Raw genomic sequence first — 27,259 nt, 5'->3', positions numbered from 1 at the left:
AAGCACCTTGTAATTTAAATACATTATTTCATATTTTTCTCTCCCTTCAACAGTACATTATAACACACAATGACACAGAGTGTTAAAAATGGAAACATACAGTACGTTGCTCCTTTGAGTCTCACGCTCTGCCTTTGCCAGTATAAAGCTTATACATTTTCTCTTACTTCTGCATAGTTCTTCAGGACATGTGAAAGGCGAACGACTTTCAGGACATTAGGTTTACCCTTCTGGTCATCCCACAGGTACTCTGGGGAGAGAATCTTAGATGGTTTATTGTAAAGCAGGTACCAGTTTAGGTGACTCTCTTCCTGCCAGACTGCCTCTATTTCATTTGCTTTGTCTGCTTCTATATGTTCATGACACTTTTTAACCAGTTTATAGACTTCCTCAATTGTGCCCCCAAACATGGCTCCGGCATAATAGAAGTCTCCCTCCCTAGGAGGAATATAGGCCTTAGACTCAGGGCGCCGCTCGTAAGTGAACTGATAACGAGCTTTATCATAGAACCAAGGGCTTATTTGAGCTACCAGTCGATCTAGTGTTTCAGCACCCCAGCGAAAATGGAATTTTGCATCGACGTCCTGGCAATAGATGTAATCTGCCTCTCGGTGAACCTGCTCCTCAATGATGGTCTGGATCATCTGCATCCTCGAAGCGGAGATGTCCTGCCAGCGCTTTAACTTCGGCACCTGATGGACAAAGATTTTTCGTCCAGCAGCCAGATTCACTTCTGGCACTTCGTGCGGCTGGTCAGTGAAAATGTGATAGTTCACTTTGAAGTCAACCAGGAAGTGCTTTTCTGCCGTTTCCAAGAAATCATGCAGAAACCTGGTATACCTTCCAGGAACAAATACAGACAAATCTGGATTAGTGCTGTGAGAGTTCATTTCTGTATTAATGGGGTTATATGCGTGCAAATTTTCTGCTCACTTTCCAATGGCAAACACAGTTGTAGCAATGGTCAGATTCATTGACTTGTATAAGGCATCGACTAAAACTGGGTCAAAAGTTCCTTCCCAGACAATTGGTGCCAACCAGGGAGTTACAGTCACCACATCGCAGCGCCTAGAAAACAGAAGGTGTGTAGAAGATCAACGTGCTCCTCTTGTCAACTGGAGACACAAAGGACAGGGAATATTGGTTCTGCTACTGAACTCTTCCACAATTCAACTGTTTTATAATCTAATAATCTATGAAGTTGGTTTGTGTCAACTCAGACAGTCATAAAAGCACAAAATGAGTTTGCCTTCTCCAAATGAAACATACTGTAAGGTGAGGTGATGACATTTTATTAGAATACAGGGCTAAAAAGATATTACTGTAGGTATTAACTGTAGCATTTGGTCTGCATCTTAATCAAGCTTCTCAAATTAAGAAAAACTATGTTTAAAAAGCAATTTTATTTTAATACACTGACCTTTGTTCAATTCTGTCTTGCCATTGACCTTTACTTGAGTGAACTAAATTTTCAGACCAGGAATTTCCTAATTATTATTTTTATTTTACTGTGCAATAATTTGGCAGTTTGGCACCGTAACACTGACATTCACCAAATGCCTTTTAATATGGAAAGAAAGACTCTTCCTTAGAGATCAGGATTTCACATTTGCTCTGATCCACGACTTTTTCTTACCCTGTTGTTAGATCCAGTTGGTTGTAAAGTAACCTGAAAATAAAAAATGATGTAATTACTTTTTAAAACTTCATATATGTTTGTCATAGTGCTTGTAGTAAGTTAATTTTGTTTTTAAATATTGGATAACAACTTATCAGTGTTAGACTGAAATGCTACCAAATTTCAATACTAAATAATAGACTGAATAACACTCAAGTAAAAATGAACACTAAGCAAAAATAAACAGAAACACTCGTCAGATCTGCTACAGTATTTACTGTATAAGGAATAGAATAGGTTTGTACATTTCCAGCAATTCCAGGGTATCACTACATTATGTAAAGAATGCATTTTGGAAGTAGTTTTTTTCAGCATTAGCTATGAAAAAGGTATAAATAATTGTATTGTTGCAGAGAGATTTTTATGGTGTAAAGTGGTAATCTCACCCCTTCGGAGAGTCAAGGTCACGGTTCCTATCTCTGAACAGGACCTTCTCCTGCCTGAAGGACAGAGACGTATATGATGATGATGATGATGATGATGACGATGACAGAAACACAAACCTTTTATAACTGACAAAAATCTACTTCTGTAAGGCCTGTGCCTTTGTGTTTATATCCGGAGGATTTCTGAGCGATGTGTTTAGCGTTAATGCACGATTAACTCAGTGTACAGTGGAAGTAAATGTTTAAGCACTTACACAGGATAGAATGATATGTTTCCATCAGAAATGACATGCGACAGGGAAATGGACCAGCTGAGGAATAAAATTAATTAATCTTAACTGAGAGAGTTGTATTGTTTAAAAAAGACAATTTAAGACTTTCATGGATCTGCATTAAGGAAAACATCTTGTATATATACAGTAATAGCGCTTTGGTTCCTACCTCTTATTGTTAGAGAAGAAAACAAGGAGGACAGCCCTTTGGGGTATGAAATAAGCATTACTACATATATTATATATTAGTTTATATATATATATATATATATATATATATATATATATATACACACACACACAGACACACACACACACGCCAGGTTACGTTTGATATATATCCGCTGTCGTTGTACAGGACCTCTACGCTTCCTAGTCATTTCTGAAAGTTGTATCCATCATAAAATGTTAACAGAATTCATTTGTAGGTTTCTTATACAAAAACTTCTGATTTCCAAAACCTTTCCAAATTATTGGAAAAAAAGCTATTGCGTATTACATATGTGGCTCAGTGGGCTGAGCCTGTGTGCTTGTGACCAGAAGGTTGTCAGTTCAAGCTCGGCCTCAGCACGCCTGCGGCTCCTTGAGCCAGGCTGCTTGGCTGGTATAACATGTGGTTGAGGGAGGTGTTTGGGAAAAATTTTAATATAGCAGCCTTTACATTGATTCAGAATGGAGTGAGATCTCATCATTTGAAAAAGCAGGTATGATTGAGTAAATTAACTGATTAAGTTGATCTAAAATTATTTATGCTGAACAATAATGCATCTGTGGTCTCATAGTTTATATTTACATTGTATTACCTATTTCACCGTGAAGGCTTTGCTGGTAAGCTCTATATCTATGTCTAAACTCGTTCATTTCTTCGTCTTCTACTTTCATTCGTCTTGCTACTGTCTGGCTAAACTGAGTGTATTTCCAAATATAAACCAGCATATCAATAAACCACTAATAAACCTCTAATCAATGTTGCCAGGAAATAAAGTTTCTAATACATTCCTCTGCATTTTATCCAGGTCTATATATGCATTGTATAATAAAAGCATCTGTAAACTTTAGACATGACTCACGTTATATTAAATGAGTAATTTTCACAACCATAAGAACTCTACATGACATTAAAATGTAGTTTACTCACCCAAGTATAGTTATTCCTACAAAAATCAATAGACTCTGCAGTCGAGTAAAGGAACAAAACCACATGATTGTTCAAAATACTGAAGTTTATAAAAATGCTTCTAAATGAATTTTACTCTAAAAGGGTAACTTTTTAAATGAAATAGATTCTCAGCCTTGGCCATACAGCTTCATTAGCCTGGATGCACATTCTGACGTTTAGAGTGCTTGTGCAAAGCTACACCAATTATCCTGACCACACCCAAGTCTATTGTAGCAGATGAAAGGTAATAAATGAAAGTGGTAATGAGGTTGTCATCGTGACCTCGGCAGGTTTGCTTAGCTAAGAATGCAGAATTTCTGCATCACCATTATGCTGTAGCCCATTTGCAGGTCTGAATTTGGTCCCTGTTTATACCAAAAACACATACTTTATATTGGGTTAGAGAAGACACCCCTGTGGCTTCCAGATCATACCCCTCAGTCCATGTAGAACTTACCGCAAGGAAAAAACATGAATGATGAAGCAGCCAATGGGTGGAACAGCGGCTCGGTGGGCAGATCTGTGTCCTCACACCGCTCTGCTTCCTAAGACAGGCTTCAAGCTCACCACAATCTGGTGAAAATTAACCAAACTAATGATTTAGAATGGGAAGAACAATATGTTTTTTTTTCTGAATGTCCATTCATCTTAGAGGTGTGTCACAGCAAACAGGCATGTTGTGTCTTATAATGTCTAAGTCAATCCTTTCTTGATCTGTACGACTATGATCTAATTTTGAGTTAATGCTGTACTTTTTTAAGGTGGTCCAGTTGAGAGAACTGCTGCCTCATGCTTCTAAATGTGAAATGTGTAAAAAATTCCCTAATGGTAGCACCTGTCTGTGCTTGAGTTCTTTGTATGTTCTTCCTAAGCTTTGTGGCTTCCCCCCGCTGTAGTCCGTTTTCCTTCTAGTACCTAAAGACATGTGATTTTGGTCTCTTAATTGCCAGTATGGGCCCTGTAATTGACTGGTATTTCATGCATATGTACCTTGTTCCCTGTGCTACCACCTTGTAACACTGTCCAGGATAAGATGGGTGGATGGATAGATGAATGCACAGGCTCACATAACAATTGTATTAGGATGAACTCACAGACCCACAAGGCATAGAATTAATCCTTTTACTGTAATATTCTCGGAAGTTGTGATTCTGGATTAATTCTGGATTAATCACATATGGAATAATCATCCTGAAATTCAGATAAATCGTCCATGATTCACCCAGAATATTATTGAACTGCAGAAACATGTTGTGTTTTACTGATCACCTGTAACACCTGTTTTGTCATAAATACCTTGTGTCTCATACAAAGAAGCCAGGTCCATTAGGTCGGTATGCAGAATGCTTATCTTGGTTTCGGGAGCCTGGGGAGGGTCGTTATGCAGCACCTTATATTGCCTTTAGGGGAGCAGAGGGGCATTGCGCAAGGACGCCTATTTTACTATGTTATCGCAAGCAGCATCACTTGGACAAAAGGGGGAATTGGAAAACGCATTGCCCTGGGGGGAAGGGGTGAGCCTGGCCAGTTTATCCCCTGCCCGCATGCTACACTAAATTTAATATAAAGAAAGGGGGAGATCCCAATACTGACCTGAGATCAGCCGTGGGACAGAGCAGGGACGGATTATGGGTTGTGTGAGCCCCTGGGCAAAACGTTCGCGAGGGCCCCCCCCCACCACCACCACCAGCTCCACCACCACAACCACCACAATTCAAGGGCCCTTGGCAGCCAAACGCCCTCCCTATAGGGTCAGGGTCCCTTGTAGGCAGAGGATCAAAGAATGTAGGCCCTCTAAAATAGACAAACGAAAATACATTGTTGATAAGCGTTGCAAATTGTTTTGGGCTAGGGGCCCCATGGGCCCCCTGCACCCCAAGGACCCCTTGGCAGCGGCCCCGCTGGCCCGGTCCGTAATCCGTCCCTGGGACAGAGTGTGCATCGCCTGGCACTTTCTCAGAACTCAGGTGTTGGTCTCCTGCCAGGACTGAAAGAGGGTCCCCAGTCCGTGTGTGAAGGTGGGAGGTGCTGAGAGCAGTTTTGCAGCTGCTTTGATTATTGGGATTAATTATCTCAGCTCGTGATAATACTTCACATTTTCTATATTTTATTGTTTCTTTTCTATACATACATATATTTGTTAATATGATATATACTATTCTATATCACTTGTAGTACGAGGTTATTTTGCATTGCTTTTGATACGGTAGCTTGGTATTGATGTCAATGTGAGGTTATTTTGTATTACTTATTAAAGTGTTTTTCAGTGAACCAAAGATTGCCTGTTTGTTCCTTCGAGAGCCCTATATCCCTCTCACATCCATTTTAATACAAAAATATACCTCGTTAGACCAGTTTAGTACTAGGATTCTTTATGAGCCTTCTAACATTCTACTTTTGTTGAAAAATAAGGGTCTAAAACTTTCTGGAATCCCTGGGTCACATACTTTTGCTCACCATGTCTCCTGCTTAGACCTTTTCACAGTCACCAAATATGGAAGCTTTTTAAGTGCTTTGTTTGATAAGAATAAGGTATCTATTCGTTGTTAGGTTGAAGAAAGCATTTAACCAGCAAGCTTTTAGTAGGAAAAACCTTTAAGTACGATGGTAGCTGAAAGGCGAAATGAGCGAGTCCCGCAGTCCTGGTACGTGCGACCAGCCTGTTTGAACAACGCGGCTGAAATGCACACGGAGGACACTCATGCAGACGCCCATTTCAAAACGGCGACACCAACTCATCGCATGGCACACACTCCTTTCACACACAGTCAATTTGACGGCTCCAATTAACCTCAGCATGTTTTTTGGAGTGTGATGGGGAAACCAGAGTACCTGGAGGAAACCCCACTACGACGCACAGAGAACATAAAAAGTCCACACATGTAGAGACTCAAATCCTGGACTGTCTACTAATCACTGGCCCATCATGCCACCCCTGCGTGTTCATACAGGATGTGTAGCACCAGTGTGATTTGAATATCCCAGCATACTTGCGAACACTTGTAAATAGCCCCAGTATGTAATTGTTATGTAGATACTTGCTGTGCTGTGTAGCGAGTACTCGTACGTGTGCTTGTACTTGCTCCATGGCTGATCCTGACGCGTCTTAGGCAGTGTGTAATTGCTGTGTGTGCCTTACTGTCCTTAGTGGAACCTCCCCGTCCTTCTCTACTATTCAGAGTCACTGTATTGTTCCTTGAGTTTGGTCCTTGTTAGGGTTATCTTCTTCTAAAGATACGCTGGAGACAAACCAGTCTCTGAACACAGAACAACACGCACAGCTGTGATGATCTTTTACTTGCTGCAAGGGAAGCCCAGTCCTGACCTCGAGGTGTCAGCCTCTCAGTCGAACTCAGCCAACTTCGAAAGAGGAACTCCCCTCGCAGTGTCTTTTATTGAGGTACACAAACAGGATATGCAAAAGACACTGAACATTGTTTATCACCCTATATGGGGTGGAAATATTCAAGCGACAGTTCTTAAGACGTGTTATTGCTAAATTAAGATCAAGCTGCTGCAGGGTGTTGTTTCCAAGCATCTAGCAAAATGACAATTAAAAAAAGTACATATTTCTCTAACAGTCTTTTTCAGGACTACATTAAAAGAACTTTGTTCTGCTGTTCCTTGTACTTGTATATATGAAACAAAAATCTATTTTGATTGGCTCACTCAATGCAAGTGGGATTCAACAGTTTAGTTGTTTGAGAATCCAATGAAAAATGGTTAAAATGCTGTAAATCAGTACAATGTAGAGGTTGGGGATTAAACATAGTGTTCTAATACCAAAAATTGTCATTTGAAGATTGTGCTTAAGCCAACTGAGCAATGAGCCACTTGCAATTAGACAAGGAAGTTAGGAAAAGGCAAGTCTTTTGTGTGACAATGGAGTGGGAAAGATAGGAAACATGCAGAATAAATATTTGAAATGTAAAAAAGATTGTTCACTTTTAAGGTTAATTGGAGCGAGAAATGTCATATGAAACTAGCAATTCACCAGAGAAAACTGCCCTGGCCTTTTGCTGAGAAATGTCTGCAATAACCACATGGGGTCTAATATAGCCGGCTGGTTGTTTAATGTGTTATGGGCAGGTGGTTTTTCCAAATGGTCTGATGTATAATCTGCCATTGTTCAAGCAAACCTTGTGACCCTCTGTTCACTTTCACTTTGTACTTTTGACTTTCTGGACAGTAGTAGCAGCCTTCCATCATCACCCAGGCCTTATGACCCTCTGTTCACTTTCACTTCATATTTTTGACTTTCTGGACAGTAGTCAAATCCTCCCTTGGGGTTACTCCTGACATTGCTTCCTTGATAGGCTTTTGAACCCCCAGCACAGGACCAACTGATATTGAAAGTGGATGGATGGATGGAATCAAGAATTTACAATGAAGGTATCTTTGTGCCACAAACATCAGTCAATGCCACTTTTCACCACTCCAACCTCATTATGAGTTTATTGTTGTAGTCTGTCAGCCACCTAAAAAGATGAGGAGTAACATTAGAAAGCTGACATGGATTTAACTGAATTCAGACACTAAATAATGCATTATGCTCCAGTTGTGTGCAAAACAATCAATATGAAAAATATTCTCTTATTTAATACATTTGGCAATGTTTCAATCTGTCTACCTGTATGTTTAATACATAACGTCTATAATTTCATAAAAAACTTCTAATAAAGAATAAAATTAAAATGGAAAACATTTGGTAATGATTGCAAGGACATGGGGCAGGGTGGTGACACAAAGTTGTATCATTACTAGGTCATATTCAGAAGGTAGGGTGGTATTGTGCATTTAGTATGGTACAATACCACTCTCCCATGTACCTAAACTCAGTATAGCTACAATGGATCAGTTCTATGTTAAATTTCCTAATTTCACTCGTGTATCAGATGAATCTTTGAAGAAGATATGGGTAAGATTAGATGTTCAGCTTATTGTGTTGGCGTTGCAGAGAGCAGCTCCTCTAGTGACTTTGCTCCTTTCACTGTGGCCGCTGGGCCCTGGGGGGTCGCTGTGCGGTGAAATGGAAAACATGCTACTGATGTTCAATGAATCTGAAAGGTCATGTCATGTTCTCTAGCAATTGACTCAATGGCTTTGGAGTGTGGAACATAAGGCTGGTTATTTCCTGCTGCCGCATTAACAGGGAAATGTGCCTCCGAGTTGTTTTCACATTAGCCTTATTACCTCACTCCTGTGACGGACCTGCCACACCACTCTCCATGCCCCCCCCCCACTTTACCCCCAACTCTCCAAAATATGTATTAGACATTCAGTTTGGGCCACAGCCAGGCAAACCAAACATACCATTTTGTACACTTTATACCTTAAATGCCTAGGATACACCTGAAACCTCCCACACACTCACCGGAGTGTAATTTACAAGATTTACAATGTCATTTTAACACCTCTTCATTCATTCTTTGTGACACCTCTAATCCCATAACCTCCAAAAGTTAAAGGACACACTCTGTCATGCCTAAACACTGACTCACTGGACAGAGCTGTCAGTTTCCAGCTGATTTTTAGATTTTCGAAATTGTTTTGCACATACCCTACTTTCCTAGACATTACATTTAGTTTTTTTTTTTTTTTTTTTTACATTTTTGCCATTTAGTTTGATTTTTTGATTAGTATGATTGTCTAAAAATCATATTAATGACCACCTGATAGATTTTTAAAGTAAGTTGTAACAGTGCAAGAATCGTGTAACAATATATTGTGATATTTTGCAAATATAACAATATATTTACAGACATTCATTTGCTGATTCAAAATTACACTCTACACTTTCAGTGTAGACTTCCTGGCCCATCAGCTTTCATGGTGTGCCTCTCATTTAATCGCCACTACTGTACAAAAGAATAAAGAACAGCCTTTGGTCGAGATATAAATCAAATGTGAAGCACTGGGGGCCAGTCTGCTGTCACAGCAAACCATTTCCTGTCCTCTGATACGAAAGGCCCAACTGACGGATCACTGCATTATTTTATTATTATTGTCGTAATTATTGGTCAGCCTTCCCCGTATAACCAACACTGATGCCACACAGTGCATGCTGCATGGAATCTAAACAGGAATGAATGTGCCTTACATTATCCAAAGAGAAATGACTGGAGTGGTCAAACCAAATGAAAAACAATATCTGTCTGAAGATGTTTCCAGGCAGTCATACTGATAAAGTGAGAGAACTGAGCCTTATGACCCTTGTCAAGAGGAAAATTAGGGAGTGCTGGCTCAGCCATAGTGCTCAGCATGGGCACAGTCACAGACAAGGTGGCCCAATGTCTTGTGGCTCGTGAGCTTCATGAGAGTGGGCCTGAAAAACGAAGGAGGGCCAGGCGTACACTAGGGGTCACTGTCGTTCTGCACACTGCACACTGCACACTGGAGCCAATACAGCTCAAACGATAGTATACAATCCTGTACTGTCCTTACCGCAGTGTTCTGAAAAAAGCAAAAATGTGTTATACCATTATACCTATATAATTCATCTTATACAGTACATATATAATGCATAGTATCATCATTTTTAAAAAATTGTTTAAATGTTTATTGACTGCTATTTAATACTGAGTTTAATAGCAAAGAGAAGAAAATTGAAGCAAATGTCCTGCATAGTAAAGAAATATTAAAAACATGTAAAAGAGAAAAAAGTTATAAAATTAAAGCATATCTGACATCATTTATCATTCTTGGGGGAAGTTTTTGTCTTTACCAGTATTTTTTTTTTAACTCAAAACAAAAGGCTTCTAAGTACAAAAACAATAAATAAGTAATAGAAGCTTCACTCTTAACCAACAAATGTCACCTAAATGGCCATTCACAGTCCTTCCAGTCACACTACCTACCTGCTCTTTGCTCTTAAACCATTTGCAACCAGATTAATCACTGCAGAGTCTTTCCTTTAGGGCTTTCTAGTCGCTAAGTGGTCTGGCGAAATGTTGGTGTTACTTGAGGGTCTGGTAATTATCTAATTGTTTGAGCAATGTCTGCCTTTGATTTATGATGCGATATCAGTGGCTGACCCGATTCCTAATGAGGTCCTCACACTTGTGAAAATCTGAACCTGAATTAGTCTGGCAGCAAACTCAATTAATCCTTAGTGAAGCTTGGTCTCTCACTGAGATTAAGATTGTGCATTAAAAATAGCCGTCATCCTAACTTCTACATTATCATAATAATGCAATCCGTTTTTCAGATAAGCAATGTTTCTTCTAACCCTTTCAGTAATAAAACACGTTTGATTTTCAAACACTTCCATTTTGCATTTGGTAAGCAGATGCTTTTACACAAAGTGGCTTGAGGCTCCCTTTCATCCATTTCATACTGCACAATAAGTACAATGGTAATACAGGTTAATGCTTTTTACAACAATAATCTGCTTCCTAAGATTTGCCCTGTATACCGTTTCACAGGCTTGGTTCCTCAAACACCAGACAAACTGCAGTATGTATGTATATTTATTTATTTGGCAGGTGATTCAGGCTGGATCTGCTTCTTGACGCTCAGTTTCTGTCTGATCACTTTTCTGCCCCCAGATGTTGGTGAAGCAGCAGGGAACGACAAGACGATCCTCTCCATAAATCCCAGCAACTCCCCATTACCTACCTCAGGCCACAAAGTCGAAGAACTGGGCATTAAGTAGAGCGAGTTGCGTGGCACAAGGACAAAGCTGACAGAAAACATAAGGCCCTTTCTGTGTGCTGGACAGCAGGAGGCCAGAAACATTCCCTTTGAAGGATAGACTGGGTGGAAACACATCCACTATACAGATGAGCCCCTCAAATTAGTGCCTAGCAGAATGAGAGCCGCAGTGGCGGCTAAGGAGGAGATGCGCCTGCCACTATTTGAGAAGCTCAGGCATTCATCAAATTAATTACAGGTGCAGCAACAGTCTCTGATACCTCTTCATTTAGTGTCCTGTAAATGAGGCCTCGGACTGGGCCTGACAGGCACCTAATACAACTGGAGCTTATCCACACATAATTAATTGAAAACTCTACCAGTTTGACAAATTGGAATGATGAATCTATCTTCTATGAATAGCTTAAGAAAAAAAAATGCATAATCAGTCAAAAAAAGTAGATCTTTCTCTGGCTTTCTACCACAGTGAGATCCATTATGGCAAGCAAACAGGCCTTTGTGTTCTTTCTTCTCCTCTTGGCTCAATTGATAACAATTGTTCTTACATTTAATAGAGTGGTCAAGGTGGATCTGTACTTTTGTAGAGAAATGAAATGGGAAGGTAATATATCACAACACTGTCTTCTTTGCCTTGGAGGTTAGGCACTGCGCCTAATTACTGCAAAATTTTAACAATATGTTCAATTATTAACTGATAGTACATAAAGCCTTGACAGAGTGTGCCACATAGAACGATCATTCAGTGTTCTCTTTAAGCACTATATATACATAATTCCCGCACTGTGCATATTTGCCCAGCAGCCTCGGAAAACGTAACTGGAAAAACAAGCTAAATAACATTTTCATTCTAAATGCCTGGAATAAAAAAACAAACATGTATGTATTCTGTGCCGATGTTTCATGTAAAGGTGCACTTCAGATAAGTAGCCTTGCTAAGTCATTTTCACGGAGAACACTGTGCATCAGATGATTAATTACACAGTCATTGTACATTGTCTTAAGTTATAATAATGATGGATTTCCCAGGGGATATAGGTTGACCTCTTATTAGCTTCATTTACTGAAATTCAATATAACAATTTAGATATAGTACAGCCCAGTCTCATGGTTCTCCTTTGATAGAAAATGTAGATTGTTTTCAAGCTTGCATTAGTCTGTCATTTTACAGTTCTACTTAAAGTACAATACTTCACAGATTCTGTACTTAAAATATATATACATTAAATAAGCTGACATATATCTCTTTGTGTCATTTCTTGCCTTTCGTTTTAATGCAATGGATTGTTTGCAGCATATTCGTATCTCTTACACTTGTTATGAAATAAAAACCGGGTAATACTACGAGAAAATAAATTGAACAATAAATTACACTCAGACTATAGAATTTCTCACTTTAGAGAAAAAGGAAATTTATGCTACTTTTCAGTTGACACTTCAAGGAAAAAAAGGTGAACTTGTGTTGTTCATTTGTAATTTCTTGGATAACAGGCTAATGGTGATGAAAAGGCCTTTCAGACCACAATGAATCAAAGATCGTCTTGGGACTGACTACTACCCTTTGTTGAAACATGTCAGGCACCCCATCATGCTTGCTGTGCATTTGATTTACGAGTTTTCAAATGAATTTCCCGGACCTGTCCCCATCAGGTGACATGGGGTTCACAGTTCATGCACGGATCATGCACGACCTGTGTGCCTGACCAGTTCTGGACATGATCAGGCCCCATAGCTTCGTCAGGAGCAATCAGCCGCGGCCCCTGCCGAGTAGGAAAGGCCACTAGATGGCCGTGGGATATAATTGAAGGTGTTGTGTGACTGGTACGTATTCTACGTCAGGGATGAGATAGCAGTGTGTTGTGACATTTCAGTTTTAGAGTAGATTAATTTAAAAATGGGTAAAAAAACAATCTATTCCTTAATATCTATTGCTTGTAGAATATCTGGCTTGGTAGGATTATATTTAAAAAAAGAACCACTAAATGGAATGTGCATGTGCCTCGGTCTATGTGTGCTAACAACAGAAAGGTTGTCTATGTGAAGGGCATACTATCCTGTTCCGTGGTAAGTAGTCATCCTTAATAGGTGAAGATCTTCCTGTGAAATATGGATGTGCCAAACTGGTATGTAATATTACTTTCATCCCGTGGGAATAGGTAGGTGTTGGTTGTGTGTGTGTGGTGATGGTGGTGGTGGTGGGGGGGGGGGGGGGGGAGGTTGCTAGGGACTTATTTTAGGTCAGAGAGATATAGCTGGACCAGCAGGCTGCATAAAATCTCAGAGGGAAGGAACGATGAGCCCCAGTGAAACTTAAAAGAACGTTATGCTCCGAGTGCTCTAAGAAATGCCTGTGTGCACTTCCTTACTTGCCCTAGGCATAAACTACACGCTGTCCATACATACATTCAGTAGGAAACTGCTGACACTGTGTCTGAGTGAGGGGACCCATCTCGGTTGCATGGGTTCAGCACTGACACTAGGTGGAGGAGAGGAGACATGAGTCAGGAGCCAAGTCACCAGGAAGCAAGGTAGGCTGGACCTTCCCAGAGCAGCTTTTCCAGGCAGATGGATAATTGTAGATATTCCTGGACATCTAGAATTTCTCCACGGCGAGCCATTTCGGTCTGGAGGCCAGGAAGTATGTGGTACACAGTGAGAAGTGCAGATCTGGAAATAAACAGACAGTAGACAGTAGTCAGAGGTCCGCCAGCTGACTGGCCACACATCACTTCCCTGAGAGGGATGATCAAAAACCTCCTTGAAGTATTGGAGGATGGCGGGAAACGAGTAACGGACTGGACTGTGATGATAGTACAGGGTGGCAGCCACCTCTGGGGCTCTTCCAGTGAGAAGTGTTACTCCAAAGCAGAATCAGTCTCCTTGGACAGCTGTGTGGTGTTGTTAAGATGAATAGGTCACTCTGCATTAATAAGCTCCGGCTGATTTGGTGAGCTGGCATAGCACTCCAGGACCAGGAAGATGTGTGATACTTCGGAAGCTGAATCTTTCACGGTTGAGCTGGACTAGGGTTATCGCTCGGCCAGGGAGCAAATCTTCTAGGTGGAAACTTTGCTGAATCCAGGTCCAAACTGCAGGTCTAAGCTCTGCTGGATCCACTTGTGGCAAGGAATTCTTGGTGAAGAAACCTCTGGGATCAGGGATCCAGACGCAGAGAACACATATAAAGACAGGAAATGTATTCGGAGGTATAAGCTAGGGTCAATAAGCCAAAATATCTGTCCTGGGGACAGGCGAAGGCAGGCATTGGCTGACGGCATTGATTAAAGAGCTTCTATAGCCTTCACTGGCATGCACTGAATGGTCTGTTACATTAATCTGTGTGTGTCACACAGGAACACTGGGTTTTGAAGGGTGACAAGCGCATTAGACAGAAAACCAAGGGAATTAAAGGAAAAAAGACTAAGAATAATCAAGAAAACCTCAAAGCACTTGTTACACTGAAATGATCACAGACATGTTTGGAAATTAAGACAGTTATTGACATTTTCTTAACGTCAATCAAACTAGATACACATTTACGCAGCGAACAGTCTACTGGCAGAATGCCTTTCTAGCTGTGGCAGCAGCCACAGTGTTGATCTGCAATGTTATTCTGCTTGTGAGTTCTTCATATTTTTCTATAATTTTTCTCTGTCCCACTGTTTGTAAAATATGCAGCCCTGTCATGATATTTATGTGATTGACTGACACGGCAAGCGTTTATGTGCACGAACTTGGGATGTAATTGTGGTTTCAGTAACATAATCTGGTTTAACCTAGATCGCTGATTGTCAGCTGTGGAAGTAAAACCTAGACTCACTTTGCTTTTCTTTAAATTCTGCTTGGCACCAGTCACGAACTAAATTTAGCTGACATGACTTGAGTTAGATAAAATTCCTTTCTTTTAAGACAAGGTGCACCCTGCAGTTAAAAGCAAATAAACAAGCCATCCCTGTTCCCAAAGAGGCGAAACCCAAGGAAATTCTTCTACCACAACTAACTAGTATTAGACAAGTTGTGCAGATGTATTGTCCTTTAAATGAATAAATTTATTATTATTATTATTATTATTATGAGTATATAAGTATGGCTGTAATTTCCAGACTTCAAGAATTTCAATAAAAAACATTGTGACAAATTCTGGCTGTAAAAAATGACCTAATTATAGTAACATACCAAAAGTTTCCAACCATTAACAACATTATCCAGACATGAATAAGAATATTAATAACATTTGTTTGCGTTTCGGTATGGCCTGTGTACTTCCTGCTTGCTTACATAAATAACATAACAGTCACTGCAGAAAGTATGCTGCTCTCAGTATTTCCATCTCCTTAATGCTCCAAAGATCATTATCCATCATAGGCCTTTAGTCTAAAAACAAGCTTAAAAACAGAAACACTTCTGTAAATGTTCAGCTTGCAGCATCATCAAATTTCAGCCGTGGATTTTAGCACATACACTGTGAGTCACAGCATTCAATACGTAGCTTGCAGCCTACTGAACAATATGGCCGCACATATCCGTTCGGTTTTCTCTGAATGGCGAGGGCTACCGACTAACCACCTCATGCCGCACAGACTACTGACCCACCATTTTAACGAACCTGTCAGCCACCCAACAACTTGTAGCTCCCTGTAACAGGAAGAAATAAATAGCTTGAAAAAGACAAGTTCGTCATAATTCCCAGTTTATTTTTAAGCTGCTGCTGTACCACAGCTTCATGATGCTGGTCACTGTCGCACTGGGGATAACGGCCACTCAGTGAGGGGAAGTACGCCAGAAATTACTTCTAAAACTTGGGACACGAAGCCAACAATGGACTTAAGCTGAAGAAAAGTACAATTTAACACAGGAAAGGCACTTTTTTTGCTTTTTTCAAGATTGAGTAAACTGGAGGTGGCGTGGGAAGAGATGACCAACTGCAGCAGTCGCTAAACTGATCCAGACAAGATTTATAGCGATTGTTGCCAAGGGGCAGAGTTTTTAAAATAAAGGCAGAAGTCTCCAAAATGCATATAATCCCACGGGAACCCCACATTAGCATGTCTGTGAGTGTGAGTTTATTTACAATTTGCGTTTGTTTATCCATCTGAGTCAGGGGTGTCAAACTCCATTCCTGGGGGGCTTGAGCCGTGCACATTTTTGGGTTTCCCCTCATTTAATATACCTGATTCAACTCCTTGTGCTCATTATCACACAGCTCTTGAGATGAATCATTTGTGAAGGAACAGGGAAAGAGCTAAGCTACACAGGGCTCCAACCCTCCAGGACTGGAGTTTCCCTGATCAAAGTAAAACCTTTGGAAATCGGTTTCTGTGTCTTATCGTCTTGTGACTGTCAGGATTTAGACTAGACCGTTATTGGACGTTTGTGTAAGTTGTTTGGTTATTTTAAGTGTTTTATTTCAGGAAGGTCCGAGCGCTGAAACACTTCCGGGGCATTAGTTAAACCAAACAGCATCACAATGTACTCATAGTGACCAGTAGATGTATTGAATGATGTCTTCAACTCATCACATACCCATTCTCAGGCGTTAGTACCCACCTCCGGTGGCGTTATAAGGCCAGTGTATACTCATTCTCAGGCGTTAGTACCCACCTCCGGTGGCGTTATAAGGCCAGTGTATACCCATCCTCAGGCGTTAGTACCCACCTCCGGTGGCGTTATAAGGCCAGTGTATACCCATTCTCAGGCGTTAGTACCCACCTCCGGTGGCATTATAAGACCAGTGTATACCCATTCTCAGGCATTAGTACCCACCTCCGGTGGCGTTATAAGACCAGTGTATACCCATTCTCAGGCGTTAGTACCCACCTCCGGTGGCGTTATAAGACCAGTGTATACCCATTCTCAGGCGTTAGTACAGTACCCACCTCCGGTGGAGTTATAAGGCCAGTGTATACCCATTCTCAGGCGTTAGTACAGTACCCACCTCCGGTGGCGTTATAAGGCCAGTGTATACCCATTCTCAGGCGTTAGTACCCATCTCCGGTGGCGTTATAAGACCAGTGTATACCCATTCTCAGGCGTTAGTACAGTACCCACCTCCGGTGGCGTTATAAGGCCAGTGTATACCCATTCTCAGGCGTTAGTACCCACCTCCGGTGGCGTTATAAAACCAGTGTATACCCATTCTCAGGCGTTAGTACCCACCTCCGGTGGCGTTATAAGACCAGTGTATACCCATTCTCGGCGTTAGTACCCACCAACACAAATGTTAAGGTTTGCAGCTCACCTCGTGTCTGACTACAACCCTCATACTCAAGTTGCAAACTCCCCTGTGGCTTGATGGATGTCAGGTGACACACTTTGCTCCTTTCTGCCAAATGTTCACTGAACTTTCTGCTGCTGCTACAGCCTATAAAAGTGGGTTCAGACAGAGGTTAACATAATAAAACAGCAAAAAAATAAGAGACAAAAGGCTGAAATGCTGATGGACACTTTATCACTATTAGTCCTCAGTCTCCACGAATCTTTCCCTTGTCAGGCATGTCTTGTAGTTGGAAAAAACCTTAATAATGCTCTCTGTTCTATATGCTAATAAGGTCAGGTGTGCTTTGTGCATTTGTAGTAGGTTTGTAATAAATTGACAGTTTATATACTGAAATGCAAGTGTGTACCAGTCAGTATATTAACCACTTATTCAAAGCCGTGGTTATTTGCTTGGCTGTAACTTCTGTCGGTGCCTCTGCCTCGATACCTAGTGGCATGGTCACAGATAACTAAAATGAACTTATTCCTTGCCTGGATCCTTTCTACTGGACCCACTATATATACTCCAATTCTTTCAAATGAGACAGAGGTGACAGGTCAGGGAGTGAGGGCTGCTGGAGCTGTACATTTCCCTGCAGTGAACTGACATTCTGGGCAAGACTTACAATATTCATTAACCTGGCTATACATTCCTGTCCAGTTAAACCTTTTATTTATTTGCATGAAGGTCTTCATAAAACCCGAATGACCAGCCCATAGAACCATATGACCTACCCTCAGCGCCTCTGCCCTTACGACCTCAGGAAGGACCAATTCTTTGACATAGTCAGATTCTTTGTGCAATAAACCAATCACAAAATGCTCTGCTGACAAGCCAGAACCAGCACCTATCTGGTTAAAACATTGTTCTAGAGTGGAGTCATTCTTCTGCTGAGCAGGAAAGTTGCAGGGAAAAGAATCATCCTTTACAACTAACTCTGGAGCCACAACCTCCTGCCCTATCTGTTCGGCTGACTGTCTCATTAGCTCCTCAACCTGCTCCGTACGCCTTCCCAATCTATCTTCCTTTCTGGCTGTGGGGGCTTCATCTACCCGATCCTCACAGAATGGCATTACCTGCAGGATCTCAGTTACAGCTGCATCGCGTAAGGGCTCATTTCCTCGTGCCTCAGCAAACTGACCCATTGCATAATCACACTTTATGGCTGAACCTAAAGGATCTAATGGAATGGATCTGGGTACATCAAGAGTGGGCAAAACAAGGACCACTGGTGATGTTAAAGGTTCCCAATCCATAGACCTCGTGACCACCCCACCTACCCCTGTTAATGGATAAGACACGGGAGACAGGGTAGGGCACATCTAAAGGTACCCTCACTTTCATGAGGTAAAGCTAATTATATATAATATACAAACTTCAATAGCAGGCACCTCTAAACTATGTCTATGTATATAAACCACTGCATAGTCTCTTCTGAATCATAAAGCTTGCTGGAGACTTTTTTCGTAAATCAGAGATTGTAAACCGCTTGTGTCTAACAAGGTAGAGAAGTGTCTCTCATTGACATCAAGGTGGAGCCTTGTGATTTGATGGTTCAGAATGCCAAGGTTCTGTTCATGTTTAATTGCCTCTTTCACTAACAAAAGAGAAGGAGCACGCAAGCTATTGGATTAAAACAGGCTTTCAATTATCCCCTACTTTCATTTGTCCATATCCTTACCATGGTCTTTTTTAGTTTACTTCTCTTAAACTTAGTTTTGTATAGTGAAATCATGTGCACAGCATTTTCATCAGAATTTAATAAAGGTGGGCTACATTTAGACACACAAGCACCTTTAACACTTATCCAAAATGTTGCTTTTTCTAGTCTGTAGCAATGTGTAGTTACAACACGTCAAATTGCATACACAATAAGAAGAACAAAATCATCAGATTTATGAGATATTTATGTTAATACACATACACTTTTACATCTACTATGAATAAGACTTGGAACTGCTTGAACAAATCACAGTTTTGGCCGTGCATGCTAGGTACAGCAGGCTCCCAGCAAAAGGAAGTTGTCGCTGGGCATGTTGCATTGTTAAGGACTCACTGTCACCAATCACTGTCAGTATGAAACTGAAGTTGAAAGCTATCCATGATCAACTAATTACTTACCTAAGTTGGCAATGCACAAATATGGCGGAAGCCAGAAAACTGAGAACTTGTCATTTTCATTCAGACTGGGAGGAAGATTTTTTTTTGTTTACTCGCATTCGAAGTCCATCTGTCTTGTCTGCAATGCGAGTTTGGCCAAAGGGCACTTCGGAGTGGTATTTCAAAATGGTGCACAAAAGCTACAAGATGGATTTCCCTGTTAAAACAGACCCATGCACAAGAGAAGTGTGGGAATTGAAGGGTCAATTAGCAGCACAGCAGTCAGTATTTACCAGGCCAAACGGCAAGGCTGCAAGCACAGCGTGTTATGGAGTTAGTCATGTTTGAGCTAAACACAAAAAAATCTTTCAAAGCTGGTAACGCTGTTAACAAAGCATTTTCTGAAACACACTCGCTGGTGACTTTAAGAATCAAACAGCCGCTGCTATTAAGGATGTGCAATTATTACGCAAGACTGGTACACAGCGATGGGAGGGAATGGCGGAGAATGTCGAGGAGCAGCTGAAGAATTACATTAACACATGTGAGTGTTCTTCTCTCCAGTTTGACAAGTCGGCTGGTGGATGTGGCACAGTTACAGTTTGTGTTCTCATCAGAATGGTTTTTGAAGACATGAGTGGGAGATGGAGAGCTACGCGCCATTTTGCCATTGAAAGGATACACTAGAGGTGAAGATATTTGCCACACTTTCACGGCATTTATTAAAAGCGATTTGCCCCTCTTTAAACCCACCTCCTTCACAACTGACAGTGCTCCAGAGATGGTAAGCCATATCACTGAGAACATTGCATTGTACAAACAAAGTGAATCTTTCCTGGCCTTCCATAATTATCATTGTGTAATTTATTGTATGGGAAGTATGGGAAGATTTTACACATGAAAGTAATACGTAATCAACCGGATCAGATCAGTGAACACATTTAAAAGCTAGAACTGCAGTCATGTAGACTGCGATGCTGTGACCTGCAGAGCTTTATATGCAGGCAGAATGTCAAAATCAGGGCAGAAACTCTGTGCAGAGCATCTTGTCAGAATTTCAGAAGCACTTTACTGGCTTTGGATCTATCGGGCCTGTTGGCAACTATTTGTGTTTTCCATTTGATGCGAGTATTGATGTTGATTGCATTGCCTCCAAAGAATTATCACTGTTCCACCTTTATAGCGCTGCTGTAGACAATGAGGTTCTCACATTGAAAATGACATTGAGATCAAATCCAAGGCAACACCTGCCAAGGGAGTTCTGGAACCTACTTCTAAAAGAAACGCATCTCAACCTTAGAAGAAGATGCGCCTTCAACTTAACAGCACTTTTTGCTGGCTTCTTTCACATGAAAATCAAATTAAAGATCCTCAATGACCACCTGCCCAAAGCTCGCGACCAGCTGCCATGACGATGAGACGCTATCTGCCACGTCCCAGTGCCAGCGGTCCTACAAAGTAATGAAACACATTTATTTCTACTTTTCCACCATAGAGAACCATCCTTTATTATATCTGGATTACTTTTGTTTGTTGTTTGCATATTAAGTCTTTCAATATTGGCTAAGGCTCCCTATTTGGACTGATAGACATCAGCAGACTTATAACTTTAAAACTAGATCTTAGTTCAAAAAAGGCCAGACCCCTTTGGAAAGCATGCAAACCTTGTGCAAACAGAGGATTCAACCCCAAACCCAGAAGAACCACTGTCACACTCATCTTCTCAAATGTCAAATATTGTAAAAGTATACGAAATAAGACTTCAGTTAACCAAAACCAAAGCAAAATATGACAAGATAGGCATGTAATTTGTGATGTTCTTAACTGATAAATGAAACAAAATGAAATACATTTTCATTGTCTTACTGTACATGTATCTAGAGCACAGATGGAACGAGAAACTTAGGATCAACATTACGTACTCATATAGGACGAGTTAAACAGAGGATGCTGTGACTTCCTCCCAGGCAGCTAGATTTATTACCACCAGTACCAATGTGCAACTTTTGTGATGTTGGCCCTGCATTGTTAACAATGATTGTCATCTAATTAAATTGTGGTTCATCGCACAAGATGCATTTTATGCTGAGATAAGCAAAGGGAGTCTGCTCAAGCATCCCAAGATCAATAAAGATGTTCCCTCCTGGATTAAGAATTGTCTTAGGGTTAGGCAGGGCATTGAAATTAATTAGAAGGGAACCCTTATATCCCCAACGGCTTCAAATTGCAACGAGAAAGAAAGATGTTTAAATTGTTTGATTAAAAAATCTTTTATATGAATTCTTCAGGAGGATTTATGTCTTGTAGTGCATATTACATGTCAATTAAAAGGTGCAATTATGTTTCTTAGCGAGAGTTGTGCTGTTCATACATCACCATTAGTTCGGCTTTAGTTCAGTGAACCATTTTATGTGCTATTGAACTGCACTATTTACACTCTCCTTTACCAGACAATACTCTAGAATATTGGCTAGTACAATTAACAATGTAATCCTGGCCATATTCTGCTGGCATTTTCATTAAAATCACTTAGAACAAAACAATAGTTCCTAATCATTTACCATTCTTTTCCCTTTAATGAATAATATTTCCTACTACACTATTACTGTCTTCACACTTACATATTTGAGTTTAATTTCAGTATAGAGGACAGGGTTAAATATTTAAATATATATGTTCGACTTTTTTGTTTGTATATTAAATTGTACCAGCTACAGTACAATTACCTACTACTGGTAACCGTGACACATTGGTTCTGCTTGGAAGCCACCATGCACCTGAAGCTGGGGGGGCTGTGTCTAAAGCCCAAAGTGGGAGTTAGCCGCGACGGGGGAAAGCCGGGGGGGGCTGCCCTTAACCACTCTTTGCAACTATAATTATTTCACCTTAAGTTATAAACAACATTTCTGCATTAAAATAAGCTCAGAATAGCCAGGCAATTTTATTTGGTAGCTTAACACAGTAGCCATACAACTGGACTTAAGAGATTCATGTAATGCCTATGAAAGGGCTATTGAAATGAAAGGTCGTATTTACGTATCTTTGTCTATTTTTTACTTGCACTTTTAAACTGGTGACTTTTTGGCAACATGAATTGTTCCAAAATTTAAGTGACATTTCATGTAATAAGGTGTCCCACAGTACCAGTACAGGTCCTTTCTCTTTCAATAGATCACATTATCACTTGAAAATTTCAAGTGCTGGATTACGCTATTAAAGCTAATTCAATGCTGCACATTTCAGCTGCAAATGAGAAGTTCACCCTGTGGCAGAAGAGGGTGGCTGCAGGCTTGTCGAGAGAGACTTCATCAAATTAATTGATTAAAACCCATCTTTTATAAAATGTTCTTCTTTCTTGATAAGGGCTTGTGTTTCTTTATGTTAATGTGAAATATGTTAATCTATTTAACAGCATAGCTCAGAATTCCTGTTGCTTTACTAAATATCTAAGAGCCAGCATACTTTACTAAAGCAACCATATTCCTACTGTTAAGCAATGGTTATTTAAAATTTTATCCTTTAAAATTTTTATGATGCTTGAAAGATATCAAAAACGACATAGAACTATTGGCCGGTTGATTTATATCAATTGTTTTTTTTCTGTGATCTGTTGAATGAGTGAAATGCCCTGACACTATACCAGAAATCCGTCTCCAGAGCTCACTTAGACCTGAGGTCTCACTATTCAGCAGTAGGGTGTGCTGTTACCCAGGAAAACAACATATTTTTTCACCCAATATTTATTTACAGTATCTCTGCTATTTACAGTATTGGTTTAAGTTGATTCTGTTTTACAGTTTACAGAATAGGAAACCCTGCAAACATACTGTATGTGCCACCAAATGCAGGGCACTTGCACTGAGATAGAAACTGAATAAGATGGGAAATAATCTAGCTTGTTTCTCACATCAATACATATGTAAATTACACTGAACAAATATATAAACGCAACACTTTTGTTTTTGCTCCCATTTTTCATGAGATGGACTTAAAGATCTACAATTCATTCCAGATACACAATATTACCATTTCTCTCAAACATTTCTCACAAATCAGTCTAAATGTGTGATAGTGAGCACTTCTGCTTTGCTGAGATAATCCATCCCACCTCACAGGTGTGCCACATCAAGATGCTGATCTGACATCATGGGTAGTGCACAGGTGTACCTTATACTGCCCACAATAAAAGGCCACCCTGGAATGTGCAGTTTTGTCTCACAGCAAAATGCCACAGATGCCACAAGCATTGAGGGAGCGTGCAATTGGCATGCGGACAGCAGGAATGTCAACCAGATCTGTTGCTCGTGCATTGAATGTTCATTTCTCAACCATAAGCCGTCTCCAAAGGCGTTTCAGAGAATATGGCAGTACATCCAACCGGCCTCACAACCGCAGACCACGTGTAACCACACCAGCCCAGGACCTCCACATCCAGCAGGTTCACCTCCAAGATCGTCTGAGACCAGCCACTCAGACAGATAATGCACGGCCCCATGTTGCAAGGATCTGTACACAGTTCTTGGAAGCTGAAAATGTCCCAGTTCTTGCATGGCCAGCATACTCACCGGACATGTCACCCGTTGAGCATGTTTGGGATGTGCTTGACCGGCGTATACGACAGCGTGTACCAGTTCCCACTAATATCCAACAACTTCGCACAGCCATTGAAGAGGAGTGGACCAACATTCCACAGGCCACAATTGACAATCTGATAAACTCTATGCGAAGAAGATGTGTTGCATTGCATGAGGCAAATGGTGGTCACACCAGATACTGACCGGTTCTGAGTCCCCAGACCCCCAATAAAGCAAAAAACTGCACATTCCAGGGTGGCCTTTTATTGTGGGCAGTATAAGGTACACCTGTGCACTACCCATGATGTCAGATCAGCATCCTGATGTGGCACACCTGTGAGGTGGGATGGATTATCTCAGCAAAGCAGAAGTGCTCACTATCACACATTTAGACTGATTTGTGAGAAATGTTTGAGAGAAATGGTAATATTGTGTATCTGGAATGAATTGTAGATCTTTAAGTCCATCTCATGAAAAATGGGAGCAGAAACAAGAGTGTTGCGTTTATATTTTTGTTCAGTATATTTAAAATAATGAAAACCCTGTGAATTATTCACACTAAATATCTTCACAATGTTTTGCTTGCATGCCTGATTATCACTTCCTACAGAAACTGGCCAGCTCACCACCCAGAAAAACACCTCTGACTTGTATGTCCTTCCCCTGCCCTGAAGCCGTGGCCCAGTGGAGGAGGGAGGGCTGCTCCGCTTTCCCCCATCTCGCCTCCAGGGGTCCATTGTGCACATCAGGTCTCACGGGCCCCTGACCAGAGGCATTAGGCCAATGTCTGGGTCAAGTGCTTCCCTCCAGCCTGGTTTAAGTGATGGAACCATGACAGCAGCCCTCCACTGAAGCAGAAGAAATTCACTCTGTGTCAAATATCATATCTAATACCTGTTTATATTTGTATTTTGTTCAAATTTGTAGGTCAGTGGCTAAGGTGTAGCTATAGAAATCCCAAGCCTAAGAAAGTAATTCAAGATACGTTATTGAAGAACGAAACAGACTTACCTGGGTGAGTGATTTAGTGAACTGACATACACAGAGCAGCATTTCAGCTGAAGAATCTCATTAGTTCTGTGTCTGTAATTTTCGGAGTATATGGAAAATGTATGCTCCTTCATTGAGCACTATAAGCAGAATAACCTAGTGTTAGTTGAAAACCTCACGGGACGTTTACATTTAAACAACTATAGCGAGCGCAATGCTGATTTGTACAGCGATAAGTTAAAATAGAGGTAAATACTCAGTGGCATCACAGCTGTCATTAACACTGTGTAAGGCTGCTGGGGGACTTTGTGGGTGAAGTCAGGTAGAAAGTCTCCTTTCATCTGCGATCACTGATACATGTTGTAAAGCACTTGTCAAACCTGACCTCATATTCAGCAAGAATGTCTTGTCAAACCAGATCTTATCCTTCTCTGAGCCCCAAAGTCAGCCCTTGGTTCTATGTCTGGGTTCCCTTTGTCTTCTCGCCTTTTCTCCCCCCTGTGTTGTAAGACCCATTTCCTCCAAATTAAGTCCATGTCCTTTCCTCCAGTCCCTGTGTCACATGGGTGTTTGTAATCCTTATTAAAGAAAACCTCACACATTATTTAGCCGGCACTAAGATATAATTAACATATAATACACAACCACATGTGAAAATGGAGAATGTTAAACAGCTATAAGGACAAAGAAATCAGAAATTTACACAGATTTTCAGTATAAACAGCCAGAATGACAACCACCTACTTTCATTACAAATTCTACTTAGGAGCATGTGAACACTGAAGTGTACAGGTCTGTAAGCGAGCATAGCAGTGAATTCACACTACATTTGCTGATTAAAAAAAACATACTATTGTAGACTCCAGAGTAAACTCAACTCTGCAAGAAGCCTTGTAGAAGAGCAGGTCCTTTGATTTCTGGGGAGCTGAGATTATTTGGTAGAATGCTGGGCAGACCTGGAGCACGGCACCTGCCCCTGCCATTGGGGGGTGTGCTGAAGCTGAGTGGCTGGGGAGACCTGGAGCACGGAGCAGGGTCAGCCGACCTGCAGTGCATGGAGCTGGGGGTTAAGGGCCTTGCTGAAGGCCCCACAGACATGTGACTGTGAGGGTCAGGGTTTCTGAATGTTTTATGAATGTGTAAAGATGCTCTTTAATTCTAAGAAAGAAAAAGAAGTATGTATAGTGGGCCATCAAAGTATCTCTCTCTCTCTCTCTCTCTCTCTCTCTCTCTCTCTCTCTCTCTCACACACACACACACACACACACACACACACACACACACACACACACACACACACACACATACACACACACACAGAGTAATGCTAACATTTAATTTATTCAAACATTAACAGCAACAAGACCAGTTAGAAAGTTACGTAAGAAACAGCCAAGTTCAGGAATTTCACTTTCAAAGGTTTCAAAACTTTGTGGTATACAGAACAAGTTTTATAACATTTCTGGACGAACTAAAATAGCATAGGAAAAAAGAAATCTGTAGCGAGGATCCTGCGAGACCACATTTAATGCCTTTTGTTTATGCAACTGCACAGTATATTGGCACATCTTACATTAAGGCAGCCATAGGCTTGCATCCACTATGAGTCAGACATGTACTATACAGTAGCTTTCCTGAGATCAAAGGTGCAAGAGCCATCTAAGCTTGTGCTCAAATTGATTCAATCTATTTCTCTAAAAAAACTGAAAATGAACAAAATTCATGCAACTTTACTTTTTATCTTAAAAATTGCCATAAAACTGCATCTTGCCCTCACCTTGGTGTCTGAGCCAGCAGTGTGTAGCTCAGCATGTTAAGAGGCTGTATCTCTGACTGGAAGGTCGCTGGCCCAAATCCCATGATTGGCCAAGTCATCTCACCACTGGGCCCTAACCCCCCACTTGAAGATCATCCCCTTGAAAAGGTACTATGTTAGTCCACAGCATTTGTGAGGGAAACACTCTGAAGAATAAATACATGATTACAAGCATAAAGTGCTTCAAGAGGTATCACATGACCACCCCAAATCTGGCATATCCTCAGCTTTTCACCTGTCGATTTCACTTGGAACTCTTACGCATACTACTAATCAATCACTGAGGTTAACAAATAAGTCTTCACTTTGTAAGGGAAAGTTAAAATCTTGGATCAGTTGTCTGGATCATACTTTTCAGTTTGTTTGTCTTTGGTTATA

General features: G+C 40.8%; 1 protein-coding gene across 1 annotated transcript; it reads right to left on the bottom strand.

The window, feature by feature from the left end:
* Positions 1-149: 149 nt before the first annotated feature.
* LOC125706804 (globoside alpha-1,3-N-acetylgalactosaminyltransferase 1-like) lies at positions 150-26,925 on the bottom strand. The gene is made up of 5 exons (XM_048973640.1): positions 26,843-26,925; positions 4,806-4,895; positions 2,065-2,118; positions 934-1,068; positions 150-840 (listed from the first exon to the last, which is right to left on the bottom strand). The coding sequence occupies exons 1-5, from the start codon at positions 26,923-26,925 to the stop codon at positions 150-152; spliced, it is 1,053 nt and encodes a 350-aa protein (XP_048829597.1).
* Positions 26,926-27,259: the final 334 nt, after the last annotated feature.

This window comes from Brienomyrus brachyistius, chromosome 13 (assembly GCF_023856365.1).
Source record: "Brienomyrus brachyistius isolate T26 chromosome 13, BBRACH_0.4, whole genome shotgun sequence".
Lineage (NCBI taxonomy): Eukaryota > Metazoa > Chordata > Actinopteri > Osteoglossiformes > Mormyridae > Brienomyrus > Brienomyrus brachyistius.
The sequence above is the reverse complement of the archived record's forward strand: the minus strand, read 5'-3'. Positions and strand labels throughout refer to the sequence as shown.